The sequence below is a fragment of the Amblyomma mixtum genome, chromosome 8 (assembly GCF_055824585.1).
Source record: "Amblyomma mixtum isolate Tamu chromosome 8, ASM5582458v1, whole genome shotgun sequence".
NCBI classification, from domain to species: domain Eukaryota; kingdom Metazoa; phylum Arthropoda; class Arachnida; order Ixodida; family Ixodidae; genus Amblyomma; species Amblyomma mixtum.
Genome location: NC_143019.1, coordinates 84,567,971 through 84,593,370, shown reverse-complemented (window position 1 = coordinate 84,593,370; position 25,400 = coordinate 84,567,971). Strand labels below are relative to the sequence as shown.

At 48.9% G+C, this 25,400-nt stretch overlaps 1 protein-coding gene across 1 annotated transcript; it reads right to left on the bottom strand.

The window, feature by feature from the left end:
* Positions 1-1,514: 1,514 nt before the first annotated feature.
* LOC149333258 (epoxide hydrolase 4-like) lies at positions 1,515-21,714 on the bottom strand. Its single transcript, XM_089555797.1, has 6 exons — positions 21,508-21,714; positions 15,610-15,734; positions 14,536-14,648; positions 13,741-13,909; positions 5,298-5,434; positions 1,515-1,843 (listed from the first exon to the last, which is right to left on the bottom strand). Exons 1-6 carry the CDS (start codon positions 21,712-21,714, stop codon positions 1,515-1,517), a joined length of 1,080 nt encoding a protein of 359 aa, XP_089411923.1.
* Between the last annotated feature and the right edge of the window lie 3,686 nt (positions 21,715-25,400).

The window sequence follows — 25,400 nt, the reverse complement described above, 5'->3', positions numbered from 1 at the left end:
TGCCTACATCAGTTCGTTTGTGAAAGTAACTTTGCCGCGGTTGCGCAGTGCCCAAACCGCAACCACTAATCATGGGAGCGGTCGCGGCGAAAGTTTTCAAATGAAGGGGGGGACCCATTGCTCTTTTCGCGATAAAACCAATGTGCAATAGATTTTGATGTTTTGATCCTGCAACAAAGGATAATTTGGTCGTGGTCCTGCTGCATCGTCATGACTGGAAGAAAACGATACGCCCGCACTTCTGTAAACGCCAATTTCGCTTTTTCAATTATTACTTATGTTCAGAACTTAATATAAAGACAGCTGTCCTGTACTTTTCGTTCAACATTGCACTTCACGTTCGCAAAATAGTGCCTTTCAGGATATTCACGTTCGTTAACCTTCTGTCTTCTATCGTGTTTCCACGGAACATATATAAGATTATCTGCATTAGTGGCCCCCGCTCTGGCTCAGTGGTTATGGCACCCGGCTACTTACCCGTAAGACGCGGTTTTGATCCCAGCCGCGGCGGTCGAATTTCCATGGAGGCGAAATTCTAGAGGTCCATGCACTGTGTGATGTCAGTGTAAATTAAAGACTCCCAGGTGGTCGACATTTCAGGAGCCCATCACTACGGCGACCCTCATAACCTGAGTATTTTGGGACGTTAAACTCCCTCATAAACAATTCTTTTATTCTGGTTTCTGGGCCCATAAACACGCCAATTCTTTTATTCTGGTTTATGTGGGTTTAAAGTCCCAAAGTATCAGGGTATGAGGGACGCCGTAGTGATTGGCTCCGCAAATGTCGACCGCCTGGGGTTTTTTAACGTGTAGTGACATCGCACAGGGCGCGGACCTCGAGAATTTTGCCTCCACCGAAATTCCATCGCCACGGCTGGGATCGAACCCGCGTTTTATGGGTCAGCAGCCGAGCACCATAACCACTGAGCCACTGTGGTGGCCCCTAATTCAGACAATCTCATACATGCGTTCGTCTATATATACCAGGTGTCCCAGCTAAATATAACCAAACTTTTAAAAAAGGCGAAGTGTCCTAGTCCAGTGAAACCAACTTAGGGTTGTTCATATTCATATGGTGACATTCGTACCGAAATTGTGACGCCGCCGTTTGTCGTACAGCGTTCCGAGTGATGTCACACGATTTCCGGTTGCCTTTAGGTTACATGTGCCAGTCACGTTGGAGGCTAGCTTCCAACAAGGATTCGAACAGTCGACCTAACAATCTTCATTTGTATGCCTTCCGAGACTTTCGTACCATAAATTCTATGAAACGGTGCGCTTGAGGTGTCCACCAAGAAGTCAAATCAATTACTGCGCCATTTCCTTTCCTCAAATGATCTATAGTTCGCCGTACAGCTTTCTCTGTGGTGCCTTGGCATGCGTGGGTGTGGAGGGTGGGGTTGGGGAGGGGGGTGCCTTTCAATTACTGCAGGCTAATAATTTTATTACCTTTAGTGTGTGACGGCTTCACATCACTGGCACATCTGTGGCGAATCGGTGCTGCTTACAGCACTACGTTTGGCATTTGTTTGATGCCGAGCTCCCAAAGAGGAGCGTTCCAGTGGGCGAACCATTTCCTCCGCCGAGCAGAAAGCGCCTAATGTGGTCATTGACGAGCTTCGGTCGCTCGCGGTGCACCCAGTGGCCAGCGTCGGACACATACTCGACGCGGCCGCTGCCGGCGTACTGCAGCGTCAGCGCCGCGATGTCTTTGGTCAGGGCCGCATCGTGGCATCCCCACACAATCAGTGCAGGGACGGCGAGTCGGCGGTACGGCGGAGGGTCATCCGACTCCAGCCGGAACGACGCCCGGTAGTAGTTGATGGGACCTGTCAGGGCTCCTGCGACCGGAGTTTGAAAAGAAGTGCTGCAAGTATTGCAGAACAAGAAAATGCTGATAAAGAAAGTTCCAACAAGATCCCTGCTGGAACATTTCTTATCGTACACTCATACAGGTTTGCGGGAATACGAAATCTGTGTATGTGAAAAAGTATGCGTACTCTATACCCAGTTCCTATGGTTTCCATATACTAAAAATTAACATGCAGAAAACCAATGTAATATTCAACAGGCTAGCAAGAGAACAGCAGTTCGCAATTGGTGGCGAGGTGCTGAAGTAGTAAAGGAATATGTCTATTTAGGGCAAGTAGTGACAGCTGATCCAGATCATGAGAGGGAGATAACTAGAAGAACAAGAATGAGGTGGAGCGCATATGGTAGGTTCTCTCAGATCATGAATGACAGTTTACCAGTATCCCTCAAGAGAAAAGTCAAAAACAGCTGTATCTTATCGGTACTCACCTATGGGGCAGAAACGTGGAGGCTAACAAAGAAGGTTCAGCTTAAGTTAAGGACAACGCAGCGAGCTATGCATAGAAAAATGATCGGTGTAACGATAAGAGATCGGAAGCGGGCGGAGTGGGTGAGAGAACAAACGCGGGTTAATGACATCCTAGTCGAAATCAAGAGGAATAAGTGGGCTTGGGCAGGGAATGTAATGTGAAGGCAAGATAACCGCTGGTCCTTAAGTGTAAAGGAGTGGATTCCAAGTGAAAGAAAGCGTAGCAGGGGAGCAGAAAGTTAGGTGGGCGGATGAGATTAGGAAATTTGCGGGAATACGTTGGTAGCAACTGGCGAAGGACAGGGTTAATTGGAGAGACATGGGTTAGGACTTTGCCCTGCAGTGGGCGTAGTGAGGCTGATGATGATGATGATTAGACGGTCTACGTGACTTGACGTTGTCATCGTCGGCGCTATGAGCGAAACTTCCCTGTTGAAGAAACTTAGGTGGCCCATCTAGGTCACGTTACCGTTTGGCGCCATCTCAACTTGCACACCGGAATTTGAGAAAACGGACCACCTTGGCAGGCGGCGTTTAAATAATGATTGGTAGCGAGAGTCTACTCGGGTAGAGCAACTTGGGTCGCACAAGCCCCACCGCTGGGAGCACCTGCAATCGAAAGGCAGTGACCCTTCGCTTATCCTCTGCACCGCTGCGCCAAGAATGGTAAGACGTCACTCACGGATCTGTGAATGCAAAGTACCGAATGCCCGAATCCGCCTATATAAACATTAATCCAATAACGCTATTGTGTCATATCCTTAAGGCGTAGATTAAGTGTCTCTTCCAATTTTAGACTTTTCTGTTGTGTGTGCGTGATTACAGCGCACATAGATTTCAGCTGTTTCATATGATTTCTACCGAAAATATGAAACGAAAACAGAAATGTGGTTACCGCCATATGGAACGTTTCGCAAAGCATCCGAAAAGGAAACGTGTTGCTTGAGACAAATACCATTAAAATGAAAAAAAAGAGATTCAAACAGGGAAGTTATGTAAGAAAAATTTATCTCTATGACGAGGGCTTTTCTTGACAATGTAGTACATTGCGTATGAGGTAGGCAAACGAGAAAGAATGGTGAAGCAGCTGTAAGGCCTTCATTAAAAGAAGAGTTTGCTGCAACTTCCATGGGCGCAGCTGATACTAAGAAATGGCTTTTCGCTAATGCGCATTGTGACTAGAAGTGTAAAGTTCACCTTTTTTATAACTCTTTTATGCAGTAATGCGAAGTATGGTTCTGAACGCTGTAAATGTGATGTGCACATATGTTTGTCCAAGCACCCAAACAGTCCTGAAATAACTGCCCGTTTTTTACTGGAACCTAACCAAAGCCATTTACGGCAGGAATTTTCGTCCGATGTCTCTTCCAGGAAAAAGAAAAAAATGATCCCAATGTGTGGCGTGATACAAAGAGAAACTTTTGGGACCATGAGGTGACAGAACCAATCAAGTAAGCTGGCGTTATATGAAAACATAAGATGACGCAGTTATTTTATAGCATGACTGGAAAATCTAAGCCACGCGCAAGAATACATGAGCCGAACAGGGTACAGTTTATACAGCGCTCGTTCGTCAGTTCACGCGAACAAGTTTCCTCTTGGCCATAAGGGCAGTGTCAACGATTTTACTTTTCACGCAGAAGAACATTACCACTTACGGAGCGCAAAGATCCCTGTGCAGTTGCTGTGCTAAGCGCAGAAGATTTTAAATAAAGGAACGAATAGGGTGATTGTGGAGTAATATTAAGTCAATATTAAGCCCCACAAAGGACGCCTAACACGTTTTAAGACTCAAATGGCTAGCTCATGTGCTACGGCTACTACAAACTTCCAGAATTTTCTTTGTTCAAAAAGTTAGGCAAATTGGAATAATCCTATTTCAAGCTTTGTGGACCGTACGAAAAATAGATTCAGAAGAGTTAGCGGTACGCAAGGGGCATGCGATGTTCATTCTGCCAGTCGAGTTCATCAATAAATGACATACAGGTATATTGGGCACATTTATTTACAACACTTCAGCGCATTGTCCCTCTGGGGGATCGCGTTCATGGAATGACAGTAAATATGACACAAAGAAGCTCATGTGATACAAAAAAATTAAACTACAGAGGTATTGTTAATGTATTGATTGAAAGCCAGAACTTCCTCTATTTGATATCCCTTGAAGCGAACTTCTCTAGCTTTGTCAGCCACGTGGAGGAATGTCCTGTAAGCATGTTGCTCGCTTTATAATCGCAAAGTTCTCTCCTCGCTCTCCAGTTTTTTTTTTTTTTTGGGGGGGGGGGGGGGGGGGGGCTTTTTCTGGAGTGTAAATGCTAAAGAAATCATGCAGTTTCAGAACTTTATCACATATGCTGCGGTCCTTTTGATCATTGGTAAAAAAAAAACGAAAATACGGACACGAAAGCGCTCCTCTCGCTCGATAATAGAATGCCTTGGTGAAATATTTTGAGGCAGAAGCATAGTAGGTTAAACTAAATTTGCAGACATTTGTATTGTTTCTTCTTTTCGCTTTTCTATTGCTGCCAGGAATTCAATTAATTAATCATTACCAAGAGCAAACCTGACACTACTGCTTATTGTATTTGGAACCATTTCTTTCTTGTATTTCAACTATTAGCACTTTTTGTTCCGAATTTACCTGCTGCGTTCATCGCGCTTTTCGCAGATGTGTTGCACTAGATTACGTTCGAAATTTTGGATAAGACAGAAGTACAGACGAAAGGCCTAATAAAAACAGCGCGGCATCTAGGATAAGAAATTAGCTTTGGAGCGAAAGCTTGCAAATAATAACTGCCGGCTTTGGTGGCTGTGCGATGCTTCACTGATTTATCCGCTTAAGCACCGTAGTCAAGCTGTTGACTTCAGGAAGAAAGCTACATATTTGACGTCTGGGCACCCGTTAAGGGTCAACGTCGTGGTTCTCCACGAAGAAACAAATTTTAGATCCGTACCTGGCTTGCTAAAAGCGTATTTTATTGCTTCCCTCTCTTCTTCGTTGTAGGCGCCGAGGAGCGTGTCGAGCAGTTTCATGTCGTTCACGCAGAAGGAAGTCTCGGGGAGCCACGGAAGCTGGAATGTCACGAAGTACCTGCAAAGCTCGCAAATTAAATCGAAAGAGGTGATGTGTTAGTTTTGCAGCGCAAGCCAAAAATGCGGTTCATATGATGGAAATCAAGGAAGGACTAATTATGCCTGCGGTTTGCGTTCGTACTTCTAAACTTGCTCATATATTGAAAAAAGAAAAAGATCCACATATGTCATTATTAGTTTGGTTATTTTCACCTCGGTAGATTCAGCGAAAATGACTGAGACAGCTGTAATATTTAGGCTGTACATTTATTTGCTGCCAGCAAAACGAGAAGACTTAGCTTTGAAAGATCTCAGCTCAGCAAAAGAGCACAGTGGTGCACGCAAAAAAATAAACCACGTTTGCGGCATGGCCTCACGAAGGAGACTTACTTTTTGTAGTTCAGAAATATATTTAAAAATAATATTGCTGTGTTCATAAACAAACTGTCCTTACAAAAACTGAAGAGATATTCGAGGGGTGATAGTTGTGCAGAATAAGCTTCTCCAAATCATTTTACAAGATATGGAGAGATGTAAAATGATAGGAAGAGCTACGTAGTGCCGACGGTGCAGCTGTTTTTCTACGTATCATTCATTTGATGTGAAATTTTGTATATCGTCAAAGGAAGGCCACTCTCCTCAGGGAGGGGTTATCGCCTGCAAATGGCATCGTAGAAACAATTTGTTTTTCTTCTGCAATTTGTATGAGCGCACGCAACAACTTATGGAACAAATACTTAGAGCGGTGGCAGAAGCTACCCATTCAGATAAATACTACGAAATTAATGATATATGAGAGCTTTGCTTTCAGAAGGCTCGGATCTGCAAATAACTCTACTGCCGATGGCTCTTAGGGTTCTTAAAAGTTTGGAGTACCTTGCAACACGCCTTTTCATTGTCATTTGCAGTGTCTAGAACAATGAGCGTATGTGACGCTGTTAGGTTCAAGAAGGTTTTTCATAACCTTCTTTTTTGCAATATTATGCGATAACCTGCTTACTCCCAATAAGCAGCTAAGCTGAGCAAGAACCAAAATTCACGTCTATTCAATGCAATTCAATTCAATTAATTTATATCAAGAGATATATACATGGTTGGTGCTCTTGAGCAAAAAGCTGCTCGGGGCAGCTTGACGAGGCCCAAAAGACCATAACAAGGTACAGCAGAGCCGATACATGATTACAATATGACAAAAGAAAACATTATTATATGCAATATTATATAGAAGGAAAACACGGCTAGTGCTGCTACAATACAAAAACTGAGTCTCTTCTCTTTTTACGCTCTTCTCTACAAGGCACAATCAGTCACCCCCGTAGGCAAAATGGGCCTAGTGGTCTGCTAATTTTTCGTGAGTTGAGTATTCGAATGCGGGCTTCGTTAAAGTATAAATGCACAGTAATCAGATGAACGTAAGCGGTTCAAAAAAAGAAAAATGCACAGACGATTACACAATGTGATCACGTGTAGGGTGTAGGTGGATTGGTTGGAGGTCGCAGAAGGATATTAGAGGTTAGAGATGGGTGGACTGAAAGGTGCGTGGGTAATGGGCAGACGCCTCCTGAAGGATGGTGTCGGCGTCACACAACACCAGACGGACAGACTCGTGGTTATAATGCTAACGCAATAAAAACACATGGAGGAATTGTAAAATGCGTTGTTGAAAAAAAAAAAAAAACTGCCGACAATTACGTTACTTCCTAATGCGAAATTTGAGCGCAGCATATCTGCTGTCTCAGCTTTTCGATAGATTGAGGCAAAGACTTCGAGCGAGGCATGTATGTAGACATACAGACAACTTATTTTTCACACTTATTCCTTCCTCAAGAAACACTCCGCTAACAGTTCTTGATAGTCATGAAGGAGGATTTGTGGTCGGAGAAATAAATACATGCTCGACTTGCTACACCAATGCCTGGTTCTCAAAGAAGAGGTCTATGCAAGTATTTCACGAGGTTGTCACAGCCGTGGGAGGCGCTACGAGCGAGAGGAAGGGGTTGTTCTCCCACATGAGTGGAAATGAATTCCTGTTTGTCTTTATATGTACATTAATGTCCCCACCCACCCTGCCACCTTGGCAGGTGGCATTTAATGGTTGATCGCGAGAGTTGGCTCATTGTTGTCAGCACTAACGCATACAGCCCACATCTCTCTCTCATCAGCCCACGTACCTATAAGCGCGATAAAGGCGTCCACTGACCCAGGGAGAGAGTTATGCGCACTTCCTTCCCTCAAAATGATCAGAGTGTAAAACGTTCTCGACGTCATCGCCAAAGAACACAAATGAACGTCGATGGACTATGGCGTAAGCGCCGCGTTTCTGGCGCAACGTTGTCAATGCCTGCAGCATACATCCCTCTCCCATTACCCCACGCACCTATAAGCGCGATTCAGGCGTCCGCTGTCCCAGGGAGCCAGTTATGTGCATTTCATTTCCTTAAAATGATTGGAGTGTAAAACCTTGTCAACGCCAACGGCAATGAACACAACAAACGCCGAAGGCCTATGGCTTCAGCGCCGTGTTTCTGGCACAACGTTGTCAATGCCAACGTGTGCAGCCCACATCTGCAATTACCGCCACGTAGCTTAAAGCATGATTGAGGTGTCCACTGTTTCAAGAGGGCAGTTATGCGCCTTCCCTCTGGTTCACGTGCCCACCGAGATGTGTCATACTGATAGTGGGCCATTCCCTTTCCTCGAAAACCAATTCACCAATTTTGCCTTCTGCTTTCCAAGCTCCCGCTCCATTGATTTCGCAGCTTAAAACGCGTCTAAGGTGTCTACTGCTGGTTACGACAGACAACGGTGACGGCGATGGCGACGCCGCGAAGCGCAGAAACTTGCGCTAAAGAGCTGCGCTCTAAAACGAAGCAACCTGGGTAGTGACACTAAAAGAAGAACAATATTAGACGGAGTATGTCATTTGAAATTGGGACTAGAGCAATACATTGCGTTTTAGTGTTCCCTTAACCACGTCCATCAGCATCGTTTCTTGTCCACTTTGCTACAGTCAAGCCTATTGGCGTTTTGAGTGCGAAGATTGTTTCGCGAATGCCAGGACATTTGATGTATTACTGTTCTTCTCTTAAAAGGGACGTCCAGCGTCACTTCTGTGCCACTTTGACATCGGCATGCGTGTTAGCATTTCTATGCGAGCCTCGTTATGACAATGCAAGGACATTTGATCTATTGACTTTTCTCGATTAAAAGTGACGATGACCTTTAGTTCTGAGCCTCTTGGATAACGTCAAGCGTCTTAGCGCTTCAGTGTGAGCCTTGTTCTGATAATACAATGACATTTGTTTTATTGCTTTTGTTCCTATCGTAAAAGTGAACAAAAGCGTCACTTCCCAATAGCTTTGACACCGTCAGGCGTCATAGTGTTTCAATTCGAACCTTGCTATCACAGTACCATGGCATTTGATATATCGTTTTGTTCTTCTTTTAAAAGGAACGATTTACGTCACTTCTGAGCCTTTTGGATACCGTGTGTTAGCGTTTAAGTGCAAACCTTGATATAAGAGTACAACGGCATTTGATTTTGCATTATTCATGTTGATTTGTGCAGTCGCGCGAGTTCCTTAATATGTCACCCTTCTCGTCAATAGCTGAGATATCCTATATAATCCCTCGGCATGACGAAACTGAACCACCGGCATCTCATGAAATCTAGCGTTAAAGCTTAGTCCTGTGTCAAGGCGTATTTAAAATAAGCTGCTAGCGGAAAGCTTAAAAAAGGGGTGCTTTCTCATTTTCATAGTACCTATGTCTTCAGATCTTCCCTTTTAGTTAGCATTAACCACCAGCATGCGGAAACCCTTACATGCTAATCAATTTATTAGCTCTCTGTGGTTCAGCAGTTACCACGACCCTTAGAAATATGTTGCTTAACAAATGCCACTAAACCTACCACCGCTTCTCTGAAATGCGTGGATTGTTTGGAATGAAAAACCTTCGTTTCGACGCACAAACCCTGTTTTGGTAAGCGTTCACGTTATCACCACCTGCCACTCTGTAACTCACCTCCTACGGCACGTGGTCACTCGACGCTCAGGTCTCCACGAAGCTCACGCGTGCCGAGTTGCCGACACACCAGCCCTCAACAAGGTCTTGTACTTTGCACCCTACGCTTCCTTTCAATGCTTTCGAGACTGCCCTTGTGGGCCTCGACAAGGCAGCTCTCAACCTCCCTATCACTACCTCTACCGCTAAGCTCTTTGCCACAGGTCTGTCCCATCCTCTTCGTTCTCTTCTCAGTCTCCATTGTGACTCGCAGCTTACCCGGCTTTCCCTTACCCGTCAGGGTCAGGGGTTATTGACTAAAGCGGGTATCTCGCCCATTCCAATCTCCCCGTTTACCTCTCCTATTCCCACCCCCGCTCCCAATCTTTGTATCTTCTTCTCCCGACCAACATGTCCCCCGTCCTGCATGCCGGCCGTCGTCATGAGGCGCGCCGGAGCTTAACAAAACGATGGAAGAAACACAAGACGAATCGCAAGCTTAGAGCTCGCATTTCACAACTTACGGAGCAGGCTGCGGCATATGCCGCCCAGCTCACAGACACCAATTGGATAGAACGCTGCAACTCGGCAGCGCGTCAGATGAGCTCGAAGGGGACTTGGCGTCTCTTGCGCAGCCTCATCGACCCTTCTCAAACGAAAGGGGAGACGCAAAAACAGCTCCGGCGGGCTCTGCACGGGTACCAAGGTAGGACGGCGCAACTTGCGGACACTTTGTGCGACAGGTATCTCTGCCGCAAAAATGACCCGGTTGGGCCCGAGTACACGTACTCCGGCAAGCCAAATCAGGATTTAGACGCCCCTTTTGAGTTGCATGACTTTAAGGCGGCCCTGGCTAAAATGAGCCGAGGTGGGGCACCGGGTCGGGATCGCATAGCAGTGAAACTGTTGGCGAACCTCTCCGACTCTGCATACCTCCATTTGCTACAATACATAAATCAGATCTGGGATGGGTGTCCGCTCCCACTCGAATGGAAAACATCGCTTGTAACGTTCATCTCCAAAGCAGGTAAAGCCGTGACTACGGACAACTTGAGACCCATCTCATTAACCCCGTGTGTGGGAAAGCTCATGGAGACGATGGTTCGGGATCGCCTCTCTCCATACATGGAGGGTAAGGGCCACTTTGCAGACACTATGTTCGGGTTCCGCCCGCACATGTCTGCACAGGATGTTCTACTCCAACTACACAGGGACATAATACGACCTACAGCCATGCAACAAAACGACAAGGCCATTCTCGCCCTCGACCTTAAAGGGGCGTTTGACAATGTTAAACATGGCACCATACTCTCTAACGTGAACACCACTAACTGCGGGGCGAAGGTCTTCGCCTATATCAGAGACTTCCTCTCTGCGCGTCAGGCACTCCTCCGGATCGAGGACGAGGAATACGGCCCGTACTCTATGGGTACACGAGGTACACCACAGGGGGCGGTGTTATCACCGCTCCTTTTCAACATCGCCATTAGGCACCTGCCAGGCCGACTGGCTCAGGTGGAGGGCATAAAACACGCACTCTACGCAGACGACATTACAATCTGGACCACCGAGGGGAGCCTTGGGGAGATGGAGGACCGCCTTCAGCAGGCCGCCTTCATAGTCGAAGCATATGCTGCCGACTGTGGTCTCCAATGTGCTCCCGCAAAATCAGAGCTTCTACACGTCAGGACAAACCACAAGAACAACACGTCTCTACACATATCTCTGTCGGGCGGTCCCATCAGAGAAGGGGCAGAGCTCCGGATCCTGGGTCTGTTCATCAATAACAAACTTAGGCCGGACTCTACTATAGCGAAACTCAAGAGCATAGGTGAACAGGTAGGGCGCATGATCCACCGTGTTTCCAACAAGCGGGGTACGGCTCGCCTATGCCTTCGTGACCAGCCGGATCCTCTACGCCGTGCCGTACCTACGCACCACCAAACAACAAGACGAGCGCATTGACGCCATCATCAGGAAGGCAACAAAGCGAGCACTGTACCTCCCGGTGGCTACCTCCAACGCCAAACTGAAGGCGTTGGGAGTGGTAAACTCCTATCAGGAGTTGCGGGAGGCCCACCTCGTGAACCAATATACGCGGCTATCGGAGGCGGTGCCTGGGCGCCGCCTGCTAAACCGCTTACACATCCAACACACATGCATACCAGAGGGCACGGAGAACATTCCGGTGCTGTGGCGCCACATGCTCTTGGTCGCTCCGCTCCCGCGTAACATTGACATGGCTCCACATGAAGGCAGACGACAAGCGCGGGTTCGCACGCTTGAGAGGCAATATGGCTATAAAGAGGGCGTCTATTACGTGGACATCACAGGGCCGTCGCCCGCGGGATTCTTCACGGCTGCTGTAGTCCACCGGGGAATGAATGTCGATGGGCTATCTTTTCGGGCCCCAAATTCAACACGAGCGGAGCAAGTCGCAATAGCTCTCGCTGCCGCCGATCCAAAATCGAAAACGGTTATCACAGAACCTCGCCGGGCCTGTGGACATTATCTTGCAGGCGAAATATCACCTCTTGCCTCGCAAATTCTAAGACGCGCTCTCGCCGATCCAACTCGCACAAAAGTGATCTGGGCTCCTGGCCACCAGGGTCTACGAGGCAATGAGGCCGCTGATGCGGCCGCCCGAGCGCTCACACACCGGGCTCCTCATCCTAGCTCTCACGGCTCAGAAGCTCATAAACCGCTTCTGCGGTTCCGAGAAATCCTAATTTATTATTGCGAGAGCCACCGTCTCTACCGGCACCTGCCAAGGGGCTGAGTAAGGCGGAGGAGCGAACTCTACGGCGCCTGCAGACAGGAACCCTTCTCTGTCCTGCAATAGCAAACCACTTCGATCCGAACACAGATGGGCGCTGCCCGCAATGTGGAGAGATCTGCGATATCTTTCGCATGGTGTGGGCATGTACTCAGAATCCTCACCTTCCCCCCTCCCCCACACCCACCCGAGAGGCATGGGAGACTGCCCTCCTCAACTGCTCCACACTGGAGTCCCAAAGGGCTCTGGTCAAGCGGGCGCGAGACGGGGCCTCGTCGTGCGGTGTCCCGGACTAAGGATACCGACCATGCAGCAGGGTTTTTTTTTACCCTCAAGCTCTGTTTGATTAAAGTTTTTCACCACCACCACCACATCGTCATGCGGCCGCGTAGCACCATTCCCCACTCTTTGATATCCAGGGTGTGGCCTACACGGATGCCTCCTTCGTGGCTCCTCGTGGTTCCTGCGGCTTCGCCCTGTGCCATCCACACTTCCCTGCTCCTGAAACTCACACCAGCGGGTCGTATCTACACCCTCCAGACGCATTGTCCCTCGAGGTCATCGCCATTGCGCATGCCCTCCAGTCATTTGCCCTCCTTCCCTCTCTCCATGAGTACAGAGTCTATTCAGACTCACAAGCCGATATACACCACATACAGAAACGAACCCTGACCCCTTCTCTCCAACAGGAGGTCGAACGAGCTATCTACGCACTGCAGCCTTCCATCATTTTCCTCCGGTGGGTCCCAGGGCATTCAGGGATTGACGGCAATGAGCTGGCCCATCAGCTCGCCCGCGACACGCTTTTTCCGGGCACCGTTGATCCCCTGGCTCAAGCCCTCGGAGGACGTTGGGAGACTCACCCTTCGCCGCACCATAAAAGAGGTCTACCTTGAGCTCCGCCTCGACAAACGCCTGTACCCTTCCCCTCATCCATCACTCACGCTGTCGGAGTCTCGCCTTCTTCGGCACATCCAAATGAATGCAGTTATTACTCCGTCCCGCCTCTTTCTCTATCGCTATCGGTCGGACCCTTCCTGTCCAAACTGCCCCTGTATCTATGCGGACCTGGCCCAGTGCCTCTTCTATTGCCCGGCTGCTCAGTAGTCGGGTTCCTACTCCCCACCATCTCTATCCATACCCACCTGGCTCAACTGGCTTGGCGCTGAAGGGGAAGAAGAACAGCGACTTCTGGTCGCCCAGGCGGTCGACATGCTCGACCTATAAATTATACTCGAATAAAGGTCTTTTACTACTACTACTGGTTTATGGGTGTTTAACGTCCCAACGCGACTCAGGTTATGAGGGATGCCGTAGTGAAGGCCTCCGGAAATTTCGACCACCTGGGGTTCTTTAACTTGCACTGATATCGCGTGGTACACGGGCCTCCAGCATTACGCCTCCATCGAAATTCGACCCCCTCGGCCTGGATGGAACCCGCGTCTTTCGGGTCAGCAGCTGAGCGCCAGAACCACTGAGCCAACCCGGCGGCTCACTTTGGTAAGTGTGACTAATGAAACATGAATGTTGCTCACGGGTTTACTCACCACGATCGGAGTATCTGGCTAAGGCTGTGTTCTAGCTGGTACTTCATGGCCAAAGGATGGGGCCCGTTGATGATGACCAGCTTGCCTACCAAGTTCTCGTACTTTGTGGCAAGCCACCAAGCGATGACTGCTCCCCAATCATGGGCGACGATGTTGGCTTTTCTTTTACCTGAAACAGTAGAAAGCGCTCAGTTTTGCCGTGCAGAATGGCAAATGATTTTCCATGCAAAAAAAAAAAGAACGAAGCAAAGAACGCAATCATGAGCAATAATAAATATGGTCAAATGTCACCCTTATGATTCCCCTTTCGAGTGGGAATAAAAGGGCACAAAATGAGAGCGTATCATTAGATTATCACTGTAGTGTGCTTGATGTGCGTAGCTTAACGTTGGGCTGCTTAAAGATTGTTGCTATCACATGGAAGTTTTACAGCGGTCACCTTGACTTCAACATGCAAAAAAGATAGACACTGCTGCATCACGGAGCGTAGAACGTACTAAAATTCAGGTATGTTCGCCTTCGTTTTCCATAATTACTGACAATACCCCTTGTTTTAACTTTAATTTCTTGTTTCCAACAATGCAGTAAGGAGTTTGCAGATATCAGTTATGGTTACACCGACGAGCCCTGTGTAGTACGCGACGATAAACTTCTTTTACTTAGCAGAAACAGGCGTTCTGTTATTTATCTGAACCGAACAGGAGAGTGGAATCCACTCGCGAAGAAATGACAAAGGCTGCATGTCAGTAACTCTCCCTCTCGCAGTACGACATGCAAGGTTGTAGAATGTCTCACCCAGGGATATAATTAGCTGATGAACATCCTCGACGAGGCGAGAGCCACGGTAGTCCACCACACGATCGGACTTCGAAGAGCGGCCGTAACCACGGAGGTCAAGGGCCACCACCCTGCAGATAGGCCATGAGCGCTGCTTTGTAACTGTGCAGACACATTACAGGTGTGCTGAAACGGGCGTTCAAAGCTGGCCAATCATTCCTGAAGCTAATGTACATGAAGTCATAAGCCGTTCAGTAACTTTTTGATGTGTATTGCATCAGAAGCGTTTGTTTCCTCTGATGTTGTTCAAGTTTGATTAAAAGAGTCAACGACGGTTTTCCCCGGGGGCCGCATTTACAATATCTAACTAGGGATTATATAGCCCCTTTCTAGGCTCGTTTTTGTCAGGAACGTCGTCTAAAAATGTACTAAAGTGGATTCTGAGCTCGTCTGTTTACAACGGGAGATCGATCTACACGATCTGAACATTATCAGAAACTTCCTATTCCTATTCCTATTCCTATCCTAGGTTTCTATTCCTATCTTAGGTTCCGATTCCTATTCGAGGTTCAGAATTCATGGAAAAGCTTCCATTAGCTAGACATCCGCAAGGGTAATTCCTTTGCAAAAAGGCTCCTTGGCACGAGTAGCCCTGCTCATTTCATGCTCGAATATTGAGCAAAATTCGTGAAAGTTGAAGCAAGTACTAAGTAAATAATATCACCACTTCAGTTTACTAGGCAAGGTGGCGCTAGCTACAGCGCCGATCCAAAGCTGATGGCAACAGTATGTGCTTGCACTCCAGATGGTACATGACTTATAAAGGTTGGTTGGTTTTTGAGGTTTAACATATCAGAGCGACTCATGCTATGAGGGACGCCGTAGTGGAACGCTCCTGAAAATTCTGCCACCTGGCGTTCTGTAACTTGCGCTGACGTTGCACAGTACATGGGCCTCCAGCATTTCGCATCCATCGAAACATGGTCGCCGCGGCAGGGATCGAACCTGCGTCTTTCGTGTCAGCCGCCGAGCACGATAACCACTGAGCCATAGCGGTGGCCTCAGAAAGGGCTTCTTCATTGAAACGTGTACCAGAAGTCGTTCTTGAGACCGAGTATCTGGTGCTTCCAAGAGAACCAAAAGTCGGGGAAGCCATGCAGTAGAAGGACCAAGGGCTTCTCTCTCTTTCCGGCCGAGACGTAGTGCAGCGTTGCGTCCTGCGATGTTTAAAAAAACAAAAAATAAACTTGCGAAGACTGCTTGATGCGGACGGCACAGAAAAATATTGCGAAATAACCAATCAAATTATTAATTTATTAGAATACTTCAGAGGCTCTGCAATGAAGGAAACGAAAATTGGATTTGATGAAAGGAAGTTGCAGTAACTGTCTCACACGTCTCGTTGGACACCCGCAGAACACATTATAGGTCGCCGGTTCGAATTCCTGCCTCAAGCTCTCTAACTTAACTAGTAGGTTTATGCTGCTCGAAACGCTGAAAGGTATTACACCATATGCAACATTCTGCCGCAAACGTTTGGCATGATACGATTTTTTTCCGACGAGCGGTGCCGGCAGCTACAACTACGACGCCGACAGCTTTTTGACCGAACGAGTTGTATACGCTGTTGCATAAACGACTATGTGTGGGATACTGAAAAGAGCGCCATAGCAGGCATGGCGCCCGATCACTCTGCTCAACGCAGACTACAAGATCGTGGCTTCACTGCTGGCGAACAGGTTGAGCGCGATTCTGCCCTCGGTGGTCAGCCCAGCGCAATGGTGCAGCGTGCCGGGCCGTTCGGTGTTTTCCGCTTTCGCACTTACTCGTGACTTGTTCACATTCACCTCGAGAGCGGTGATCCCGGGCTGCTTTGTCTCGCTTGACCAGTCCAAAGCTTTTGACCGCATCGAGCACCGGTACCTGCTGGGTGTGCTCGAGGCTTTCGGCTTTCCATCGGCCTTCGTAGCGAGAGTCGGGCTCCTCTACTCGGGGCTTACGGCCCGCCTGAACGTCAACGGAGCGATCAGCGCTCCTTTTTGTGTTTCCAGAGGGATTAGGCAGGGCTGCCTCTTGTCGCCCATGTTTTTTGTTCTGTGCCTAGACACACTGCTGCGTCGCATCGCCGGGAGCCCGTCCGTACGCGGTTTCCCGCTGCCAGTCCACGGCCAGGTGAAGGTCTCGGCATACGCCGACGATGTGTCCCTATTCCTGCGGGACGAGGACAGCTACGTAGCGTTTTTGCGGCTGTTTGAAGTGTACAGCGAACTGTCCGGCGCCCTGCTGAACAGGGGCAAGAGTAGAGCGTTGCGCTTTGGCGCGTTCTCCGCTGACCTGTTGGGCGATGTACAGTGGGTTTCGGCCGTGAAAGTTCTAGGGGTTTATTTCCTCGCGTCCGGTGAGCCGGCTCGCCAGACGTGGACCCGGCTCAGAGAGACCGCCGAGAAACGGTTGTCAGTGGCGGCGCGATTCCGTCTCTCCCTCGCGGAGCACGCATTTATCATCCGCGCGTCGGTGTGCGCCCCACTGTACTATGTCGCTCGCGTTGCCCACCCACCACGCACCTTCACGCGCCATTTGGCCACTTTATGTGGCTCGTTCTTTTGGGCAGGAAAGACGGAGTCTGTAGCGCGCGCGCTCCTCCGGCTTCCCACTAACATAGGGGGATTCAGCCTTACCCACCTGTCCACATTCTGCAACGTGCTCGCTTTGCGGGCGATCAGCGACCTGGCTAACCAGGCCGGCTACCCGGGCAAGGCACTCCTCTCATACCTAGTCGGTACGTCGCGTTCCCTTTTCTTTCCCGAGCAGTGTGTCGGACCGACAGCCTTCCAGCAGCCTTGGTGTTACCAGCGAGCCTGCCAGACGCTCAGGTCCCTCACCGCAGCGCTGCCAGAGGTAGAGCTTTTTTCAACTCCCGCCTCTCGGGTATGCGAGCTCCTGGCCATATAAGAAGCCGCACAGGAGAAATTGGCGCTAAGCAGAGAGGTGCGGTGGCGGGACCTGACGTCGTCATCCCTTCCCGCAGACGTGCGAGACTTCGGCTGGCTGCGGGGCTGGCGGGCCCTGCCTACGGCAGATCGCCTGGCGGCTTGGGGCGTGGCCCCATCCGACCGATGTCCGCAGTGTGGCCTTGTAGAAACCTTGCCGCACGCGCTCTTTGAGTGTTCAGTAGCCAGGACATTTTGGGTACTCATGTCTCGAATGTTCGGAGCGACCCTCGGCCCAAACTTCAGGTTTCGCGACCCTTTCGTGTGCGTGCTTCTTTGTGTCGGGGCTTTCGTGCTGTGGCGCCAAAGAGGTGTAGCAGCACTGCAAGGACGGCTACAGAGGGCCATGTATCCCATGGTGCAGCGGGTGCGTGCGCGCATGTTAGCCCAAGCCTGCGTGGAACTCGTGTCGCTGGAGGAGCACCAGTTCCTTCGGCGCTGGTCTACCCGCTTCATCGTCGCAGGCAGGGGCCGTGTGTCGGTGCGGCTCCTGCCATATTAAGTGTGGCACGCCTGTGTGATGCGCGTTGTTCGTGCGCGATATTTCTTGCGCGTTGTTCGTGCGCGATATTCGTATATAGTGTTTGTGCGCAGGTTTTATGCGCGGGTCTTAGTGCGCGATTTTCCACCCGGCGTGCTTCCCCCATGCGTATGAACCCATTTGAATTTTTTTTTGACACTTTGTGATTTGAACACTTGCGTTCCCAGTGAGTGTGTGAGCACCAGGCGACATCGGTCGCCGCAATGTATCTTTGTTTTTGTAGAGGGACGGATGTCCCTTTTTTGCTCGAGGGTCCAATAAACTTCTCTTAAGCCCATAGAACTACTCCGATAAGAGGTCGCGCTCATATTCTCAGCCACAACATTTCGCATTAACAGCTGTCGCTGAATATCGTGGTTAAAGAATGCAGAGGGAAAAGACAGGGACAAACGAAGAAGTGGACAGGACTGGCGCTGACTACCAACGCATTTAGTCAAAAAAACGTGCAGCTTTTATAATTCCATCCAAGACCCACGTGACCAGATAAAGCAGCAGGCGTGGGAAATCTATCTAACATTGGTACACATAATTGCACACAACATCGAAGAAACAGCACACCGAGGCGACGCGACGTCACCCCGGTACCTAAAAACTGCACAACTAAATGACCAGGAACAGCCAAAATAAACTAGGAATAAAAGAAGGAATTATTGTTTATTGCCGTCCACTCATCGTGACGCAATTGGCAGAAACAAAGAAAGCAAGCAAAAACAAAACAAAACCGCAAAACTGTAAAAGTCGAAGCAAAGGAGAGTCACACCGACACAACACAACAAAAAGGAACGCTACGCGAAAGCTGTTTCAAGTGCTGAAAGCCATACAGAGTCTAAGACAAAGTTAAGAAGTTCTAAAGAACATCTCAAAAAGTTCTAAAGAACAAAAGTCAAGCAAAACAGAGACATAATTATAGCGGACCTAGAAAACAACTCCTTGTCTAAAAGGAAAATTGAAGGGGTGCTGACGCACTTGTCTCTAGCTTTGGCGATCAACCGTGCCTCACTGATGACCCTCTCTTATTTCGGTCCTCGCACGTGCTCTCATCACCGCGCGCTTGAAGAATGGTTCGCACCCTTTGCAAATCTTGCAATGGTCATCCAGGTGTGCCCGCCACTTTTGTTGTGTACCTTCCGGCGGTGCTCAAGCAGTCTCTCGTTGAGGCACCTGCCGGTTTGCCCGATATAAACGCTCCCACACTTCAAAGGTATCGCATAGACACATGTAGCACACTGCGTAAACGGATCGACATGTCTTACAGGGCAAACCTTTTTCTTCTGCTTTGCCAGCAAGGTTTCACACACAAGGTTTCATACCTTTCACAAGTTTGTACCTTGTACTTCACACACAAGGTTTCATACCTTTCACAAGTTTGTACCTTGCTGGCAAAGCAGAAGAAAAAGGTTTGCCCTGTAAGACATGTCGATCCGTTTACGCAGTGTGCTACATGTGTCTATGAGATAGATACCTTTGAAGTGTGGGAGCGTTTATATCGGGCAAACCGGCAGGTGCCTCAACGAGAGACTGCTTGAGCACCGCCGGAAGGTACGCAACAAAAATGGCGGGTACCTGGACGACCATTGCAAGATTTGCAAAGGGTGCGAACCATTCTTCAAGCGCGCGGTGATGAGAGCACGTGCGAGGACCGAAATAGAAAGGGTCGTCATTGAAGCACGGTTCATCGCCAAAGCTGGAGACATGTGCGTCAGCACCCTTCAATTTTACTTTTAGACAAGGAGTTGAGTTTTCTAAGTCCGCTATAATTATGTCTGTTTTCCTTGACTTTTGTTCTTTAGAACTTTTTGACATGTGCTTTAGAACTTCTTAACTTTTTCTTAGACTCTGTATGGCTTTCAGCACTTGACACAGCTTTCGCGTAGCGTTCCTTTTTGTTGTGTTCTGTCGCTCTGACTCTGCTTTGCTTCGACTTTTACACAGTTTTGCGGGCTTTTTTTGTTTTGGCTTTTGTTCTTTGTTTCTGCCAATTGCGTCAAGATGAGTGGACGGCAATAAACGATAATTCCTTCTTTTATTCCTCGTTTATTTTGGCTCTTCCTGGTCATTTATTCATGCAGTTTTTAGGTACCTGGGTGACGTTGCGTCGCCTCGGTGTGCTGTTTCTTCGATGTTGTGTGCAATGATGTGTATCAATGTTAGATAGATTTCCCACGCCTGCTGCTTTATCTGGTCTCGTGGGTCTTGGATGGTATTATAAAAGCTGCTCGTTTATTTGAATAAATGTGTTGGTAGTGAGCGCCAGTCCTATCCACTTCTTCGTTTGTCCCTGTGTTCTCACGCTGCATTATTTAACCATGATCACTGACCAACAAGCCCAAACAGCCACTTTAGCTGAATATCGCATTGGCATATGGTGACCGTCATGTCATTTGCTGTTTTTTTAACCTGAACCCCAGAATAAGAGATATGCGGGTTGTGACGAGGGTTGTGGAGAACATGGCCGGGGAACCAACTCGTGTTTTACTTCATGACGCAGGGGCGCTAGTGAATGAAAGCAACCGCTTAAAGCAGCAGCGAGTATCGTACCTGCTGAAGACGAGGTGAACGAAGTGTCTCGGTGGTTCGCGTGCTCGGGGGTAGGTTCCGTGTGTCCTATGCCCAGTGTTCTCTGTGCAGGCCCTGTGCTCTCCGCCTGTGCTCTGTGCCCGGGACGTTCTAGCGTCGTTCTCGCCTTAGGCCACGTAACAATATTGTGATGCAACCGCTCGTCGTAAAGCTTTCCGGGTGGTGTCATACGCACGCGAATGCGTGTGGGCGCCCTAGAAAACCAACCGTCTACGGCTTGCGTTTGCGACATGCAGACTCGGCTAACCTCATCGCCGTGCACCTAGAGGGTTCAAACGTTTGCGGTCTTGTGCGCAACTAATACGCAAGCAGATAAACTCGTTGAAAAGAACTTTAATGCATGCACAAACATAACGCGTAAATCATACAACCAGGGACGCTATAGTGCTTTCACATTCCCAAACGTAAGCTGTGTTAAGTGGCACTGCCGAACTTTTTTTACCAGCCCCCAGAAAGTGCTCCTTCATAAGCCCCAGTTTCACAGGAGCCTCTCTCTTTTTTCTGAGCCCGTGTTGTATTTTACCTCAGTATTCAGAAACGCACGCAATCCTTTCGGCTTCCGCGTGCGCCCGTTAAGTTTTTCTTTAAAATAAAACACCGAAAAATAAAACAAGTGCAATGTCACGCAGTGGTACAATTATATTTCATGTGTGTAAAAGCTAGGAGAGGTAGTTTCATTTCACAAAACTAATTTGGATGGTTCCTCACAAGGCACTCGCTGAAAACGATTTGACCTTCAGGAAGTTATGTGCGAACTCTTTCAGTGAGAGTACCGTAATGGGTACGAGCAGGACCGCGACGATGAGAAGTATACCGCGCAGTTAAATTATTCATTAAAACTACAATTACCTGACAAAGACCTATAATGACAAAAAAGCTCACCTCTATCGTGATGAAGTCATGACCACCGAGCGCCGGATCTTGAAGGCACTCTGGTTCCTCAGCCCGTTCCCTGGGCTTCAAGACACGCCTACCGTTGAGCAGCACCAGCAGCGCGATATGCACCAGAAGGATTCCAGAACGGGTCGCTCCGATAATCACCAGCAGAAGAGTCGTGAACGCCCGGCGCAGAGTTGCAAGGAGAGGCATTCCTTTCCACACGTGTTCCACCAGGTGCTGGTAACCCAGTACTCAATTACCACAGCTCGCTGTGCTCACCATGATATATGATTTACAACCGTTCGAGTCCAAACTGGCACATTTCTTGGTATCGGGTGCACGTTGGCGAGGTATTTCTGTTTGAATTTCGGCGCGCCAGGCGGAGCGTGCTGCCAGAGACTGCTTCCTATTGCATGTGCCTTGCCTCCTAAGATCTTGCTCAGCTGGCACGGTGCAGTATGGTCATCAGGAGCTCTGAAATGTCCGCAAATGCAGCTATGTTGAGGTGGAATGGTAGGCACCTTATGGAACGTCAAAATTGCTGCAGAAATGTCTTGGGAATCACCAACGTTTCTTGCAGGCGAATGTGCCTTGACGTTGCCTTGCGAAGCTGCATCTGCCGTGGCGATGGCTCTGGAGGAACAAAGGAGTATTTTAGGTCACACGCATCATGTGTGTCATAGTTTACAAGAACTTCTATTTGGGCTAGATGTTTCATTGTACTCGAGAAAGGAAAAACAGTAGCGCCGAAAAAAAACACACACACAACTGAAGACCGACGTAGGACAAGCGCTCACTTCATCTGACTTTTAATCTTTGAAAAGCGAGCAAATATACAGAAACGTAGGCATGCCCAGAAAGTAACCTCATGTGCAATCAACAGAACCGTTCAAGATATGAAATGTCAGCTTTAAAAAGGGTCACAAATGTATCGCTGACACAACTTTTTTTCTTATGTGGTACGCCTCCAAAACCGCCCGGTCCTTACTATCACCGCTCCTTCCCAGAATCTTTATCCCATCAAGTCGTGGTCCACACTTTTTGCAGTGCTCAATTTTCCCCCGCCGTATGTTCTGCCGCTCGGTGACACACCTTGTACTCTGCGCAGTGTTTGGGTAGATGCGCACCTCCTACTTCTTTGAGCGGGTGCGCGTGCTCCGCTGCACGGTCATTGATGCACCTGCCTGTTTGGCCCACATAGGCCTTCCCCGCAGGTAAGCGGTATTTCACACACCACGCCGGTGCAGCACTTCAGAAAGCGCCTCCCATGTTTTTTTCTGCAACCGTTCCACTTCCCATCGCTCGCTACGCGTGCAAAGCTCTGTGCAAGCTTCCGTGGAGCCGAAAAGACGACAGGCACGCCATGTCTGTTTGCCACCCTTTTTATGTTGTGGGCAACCATGTGCACATACGGGGCAACTTCAGGTTTCGCGTCTTGCTTCCTTCGCTCTGATGGCCGCTTAAACATGGTGCCCTTAATTTTATGTAGGAGGGCTTCAGTTACACCTGTGATTACCGAGCTCGGGAACCCGGCCCCCACCAATCGATCCACCTGCGTATCAAAGCTCCCTTGCATACCATGCTGACACGACTTCACGAGTGCAGTATCGAGGCAAAGATTAGCAATAGCGCCTTTAACTGTCTTAGAATGAGCCGATGCATAAGCCGATGTCAGGCACTTTGACGATGAAAATGATGACAGGCAGGAATGGCTGGAAGCGACGTTTCCATTATACATCGACCAACTGAAGAAAGATGCCACTTATGCTCGTGGCTTTTTCACAGCCGAAATGTACGAGGCCCTTCTGCTCGCAACTTACTTGAGTGCTGCTTGCGATCGGTATCTCTCAGCTGAGGAGAAGCTGTGCTTTGGACTGAGGAAATTCAGCCATGATTCAATTTAGGCGCTGTTTTGGAACTTTGAAGCGATACTGGGGCGCATTGACTAGCTTGATATGCAGTTAGTGCTGTCAGGGCTAGAAGAAGTCTTGAACGGTGGAATTGCCGCGACTTTCAAACACAGCAACGTGCTCCATCACGAGATTCAGCACAGCACTGCACTTAAGACTGCAGGGCACAGCACCTGGCAGCAATGATGAGCTAGCTGCCAGTGGCTGCTTTGGAAATTTTGCGGCGCTTCAGTGTGCAGCATGTCCTTGCTACTCTCCCTACCTTGCAGTTATCGGCTACTGTTTATGTATGTTGCCACATAGCTTGTTTAATAAGTGAGCACATGGAGCGTCAGCAGTGCCGTTTGCCTGCAACGAAGCCACCTACTAGTGAGCCACACCAGCAGTTCGCATGGCAGGAGAACAGAGGTGAGCTGCTTTACCCCTCTGATGAGTTGTTTTGCATCGTATATCGTAGAGATGCTGCGGCTTTTGTGGAGGCAAGCCTGAAAGGAAATCCTTGACTTCAAGCGCCACTGAAGAACCTGACCGATGCAGCAGTGCCAGCCATCTACAAATCAAACTTGCCGAAGTGCCCTTCCAGTGACAGCAGTCACCACGAAAGCCTTTCCCAACTTGTGGCGACTAGATTCACCAGACCGCTGCTGGTGAACTATGCCTGTGCAGTAAAAGACGAGAATGATTTCTATAAGCCGCTGTTGAGAGAGAAGCCACTCTAAAAAAATCCATGAAGCTATGAAGTAGGTGCTCTTGTGGTGACTCTGCCGTTTTGGAGGAGGACGAGGAGGATGTAGAAGAGGAAAGGCAGGGAGGTTAACCGAGAGAATAATCGGTTTGCTACCCTGCTCGGGGGGAAAGGAGTGAAGGAATAAAAAAAATGAAAGAGAAAGGGGAGTAACAGAAAATTGAAGACACTCTAAAAAGTCAGTGTTCGCTGTAGCTACAGCCTACCGTGCGAGCCAGAAGCTCGCAAGAAGCGGAGCAGTGCCTTGGAGGCCTTCACCGCCGACGATCGCCGCGGCCAGTGGCCGAGAATCATTTCCTTCAGTGGGCGTGGATCTAGGCGTTTCAACGCAAAGCTGAGGGATTGCCTTTCGGCGCTGTAGGCAGGGCAGTCACAAAAAATGTTGGTTATAGTTTCATCATACCCGCAGATGGCACATGCGGGGCTATCAGCCATACCGATTAAGAAAGAGTAATGGTTGGTGAAAGCTACACCAAGCCAGAGGCGACACAGCAAAGTTTCTTCACGTCCTGGTAGGCCTGATGGAAGCCGAAGCTTAAGATCTGGGTCCAAGGATTTTAAACGTGAATTGCAAAATTGGCCGGAATTCCACGCGGCAAGCGTGATGCCCCCGCGAAGCCTGCCCGCTGCGTCTGAGCTCGAAAGGGGGATCGACATAAAATCGCCATCGTGGTGAGCAGTTCGCGCGACTTCATCAGCGCGGTGATTGCTTGCTTTGCCGCTGTGCCCTGCTAGCCATTGGTAGATAATGTCATGTCCTTTGTTGATTGCAGAGGGATGTAGTTGCCGAATCTCTGCGACCAGTTGTTCATGGCCTCCACGGCAAAGAGCAGCTTGTAAGCCTCGGAGGGCAGGTTTGGAATCGGTGAAAATAGACCACTGCTGAGGGGGCTGCTGACAGATGTGTTCAATGGCGACACGAAGAGCGGTGATTTCTGCACCCGTCGAAAACCGTTCTGGAAACTGTTGTTTTGGAAATTATAAGTAAATGCTGAGGCATTTGTCTCTAAATTTTGTTTTATCTCAGCGTATATCTTTGGTGGACGCGCCGGGTAAACGATCTCCACGCCACGCAGCTCCGAAGCGGTCGTCAGGCCGGGCGTACTACCGTCATGGCTCCACCCGGCGAGTCACGAACCACTCCCTCTGCTCCCTCTGCTCCCTTCGTGGTCATGGCTCCTCCCCGTGACCCTGGTACCTTTTCTGGGAACGACGGCACCGATGTCGACGACTGGCTCAGC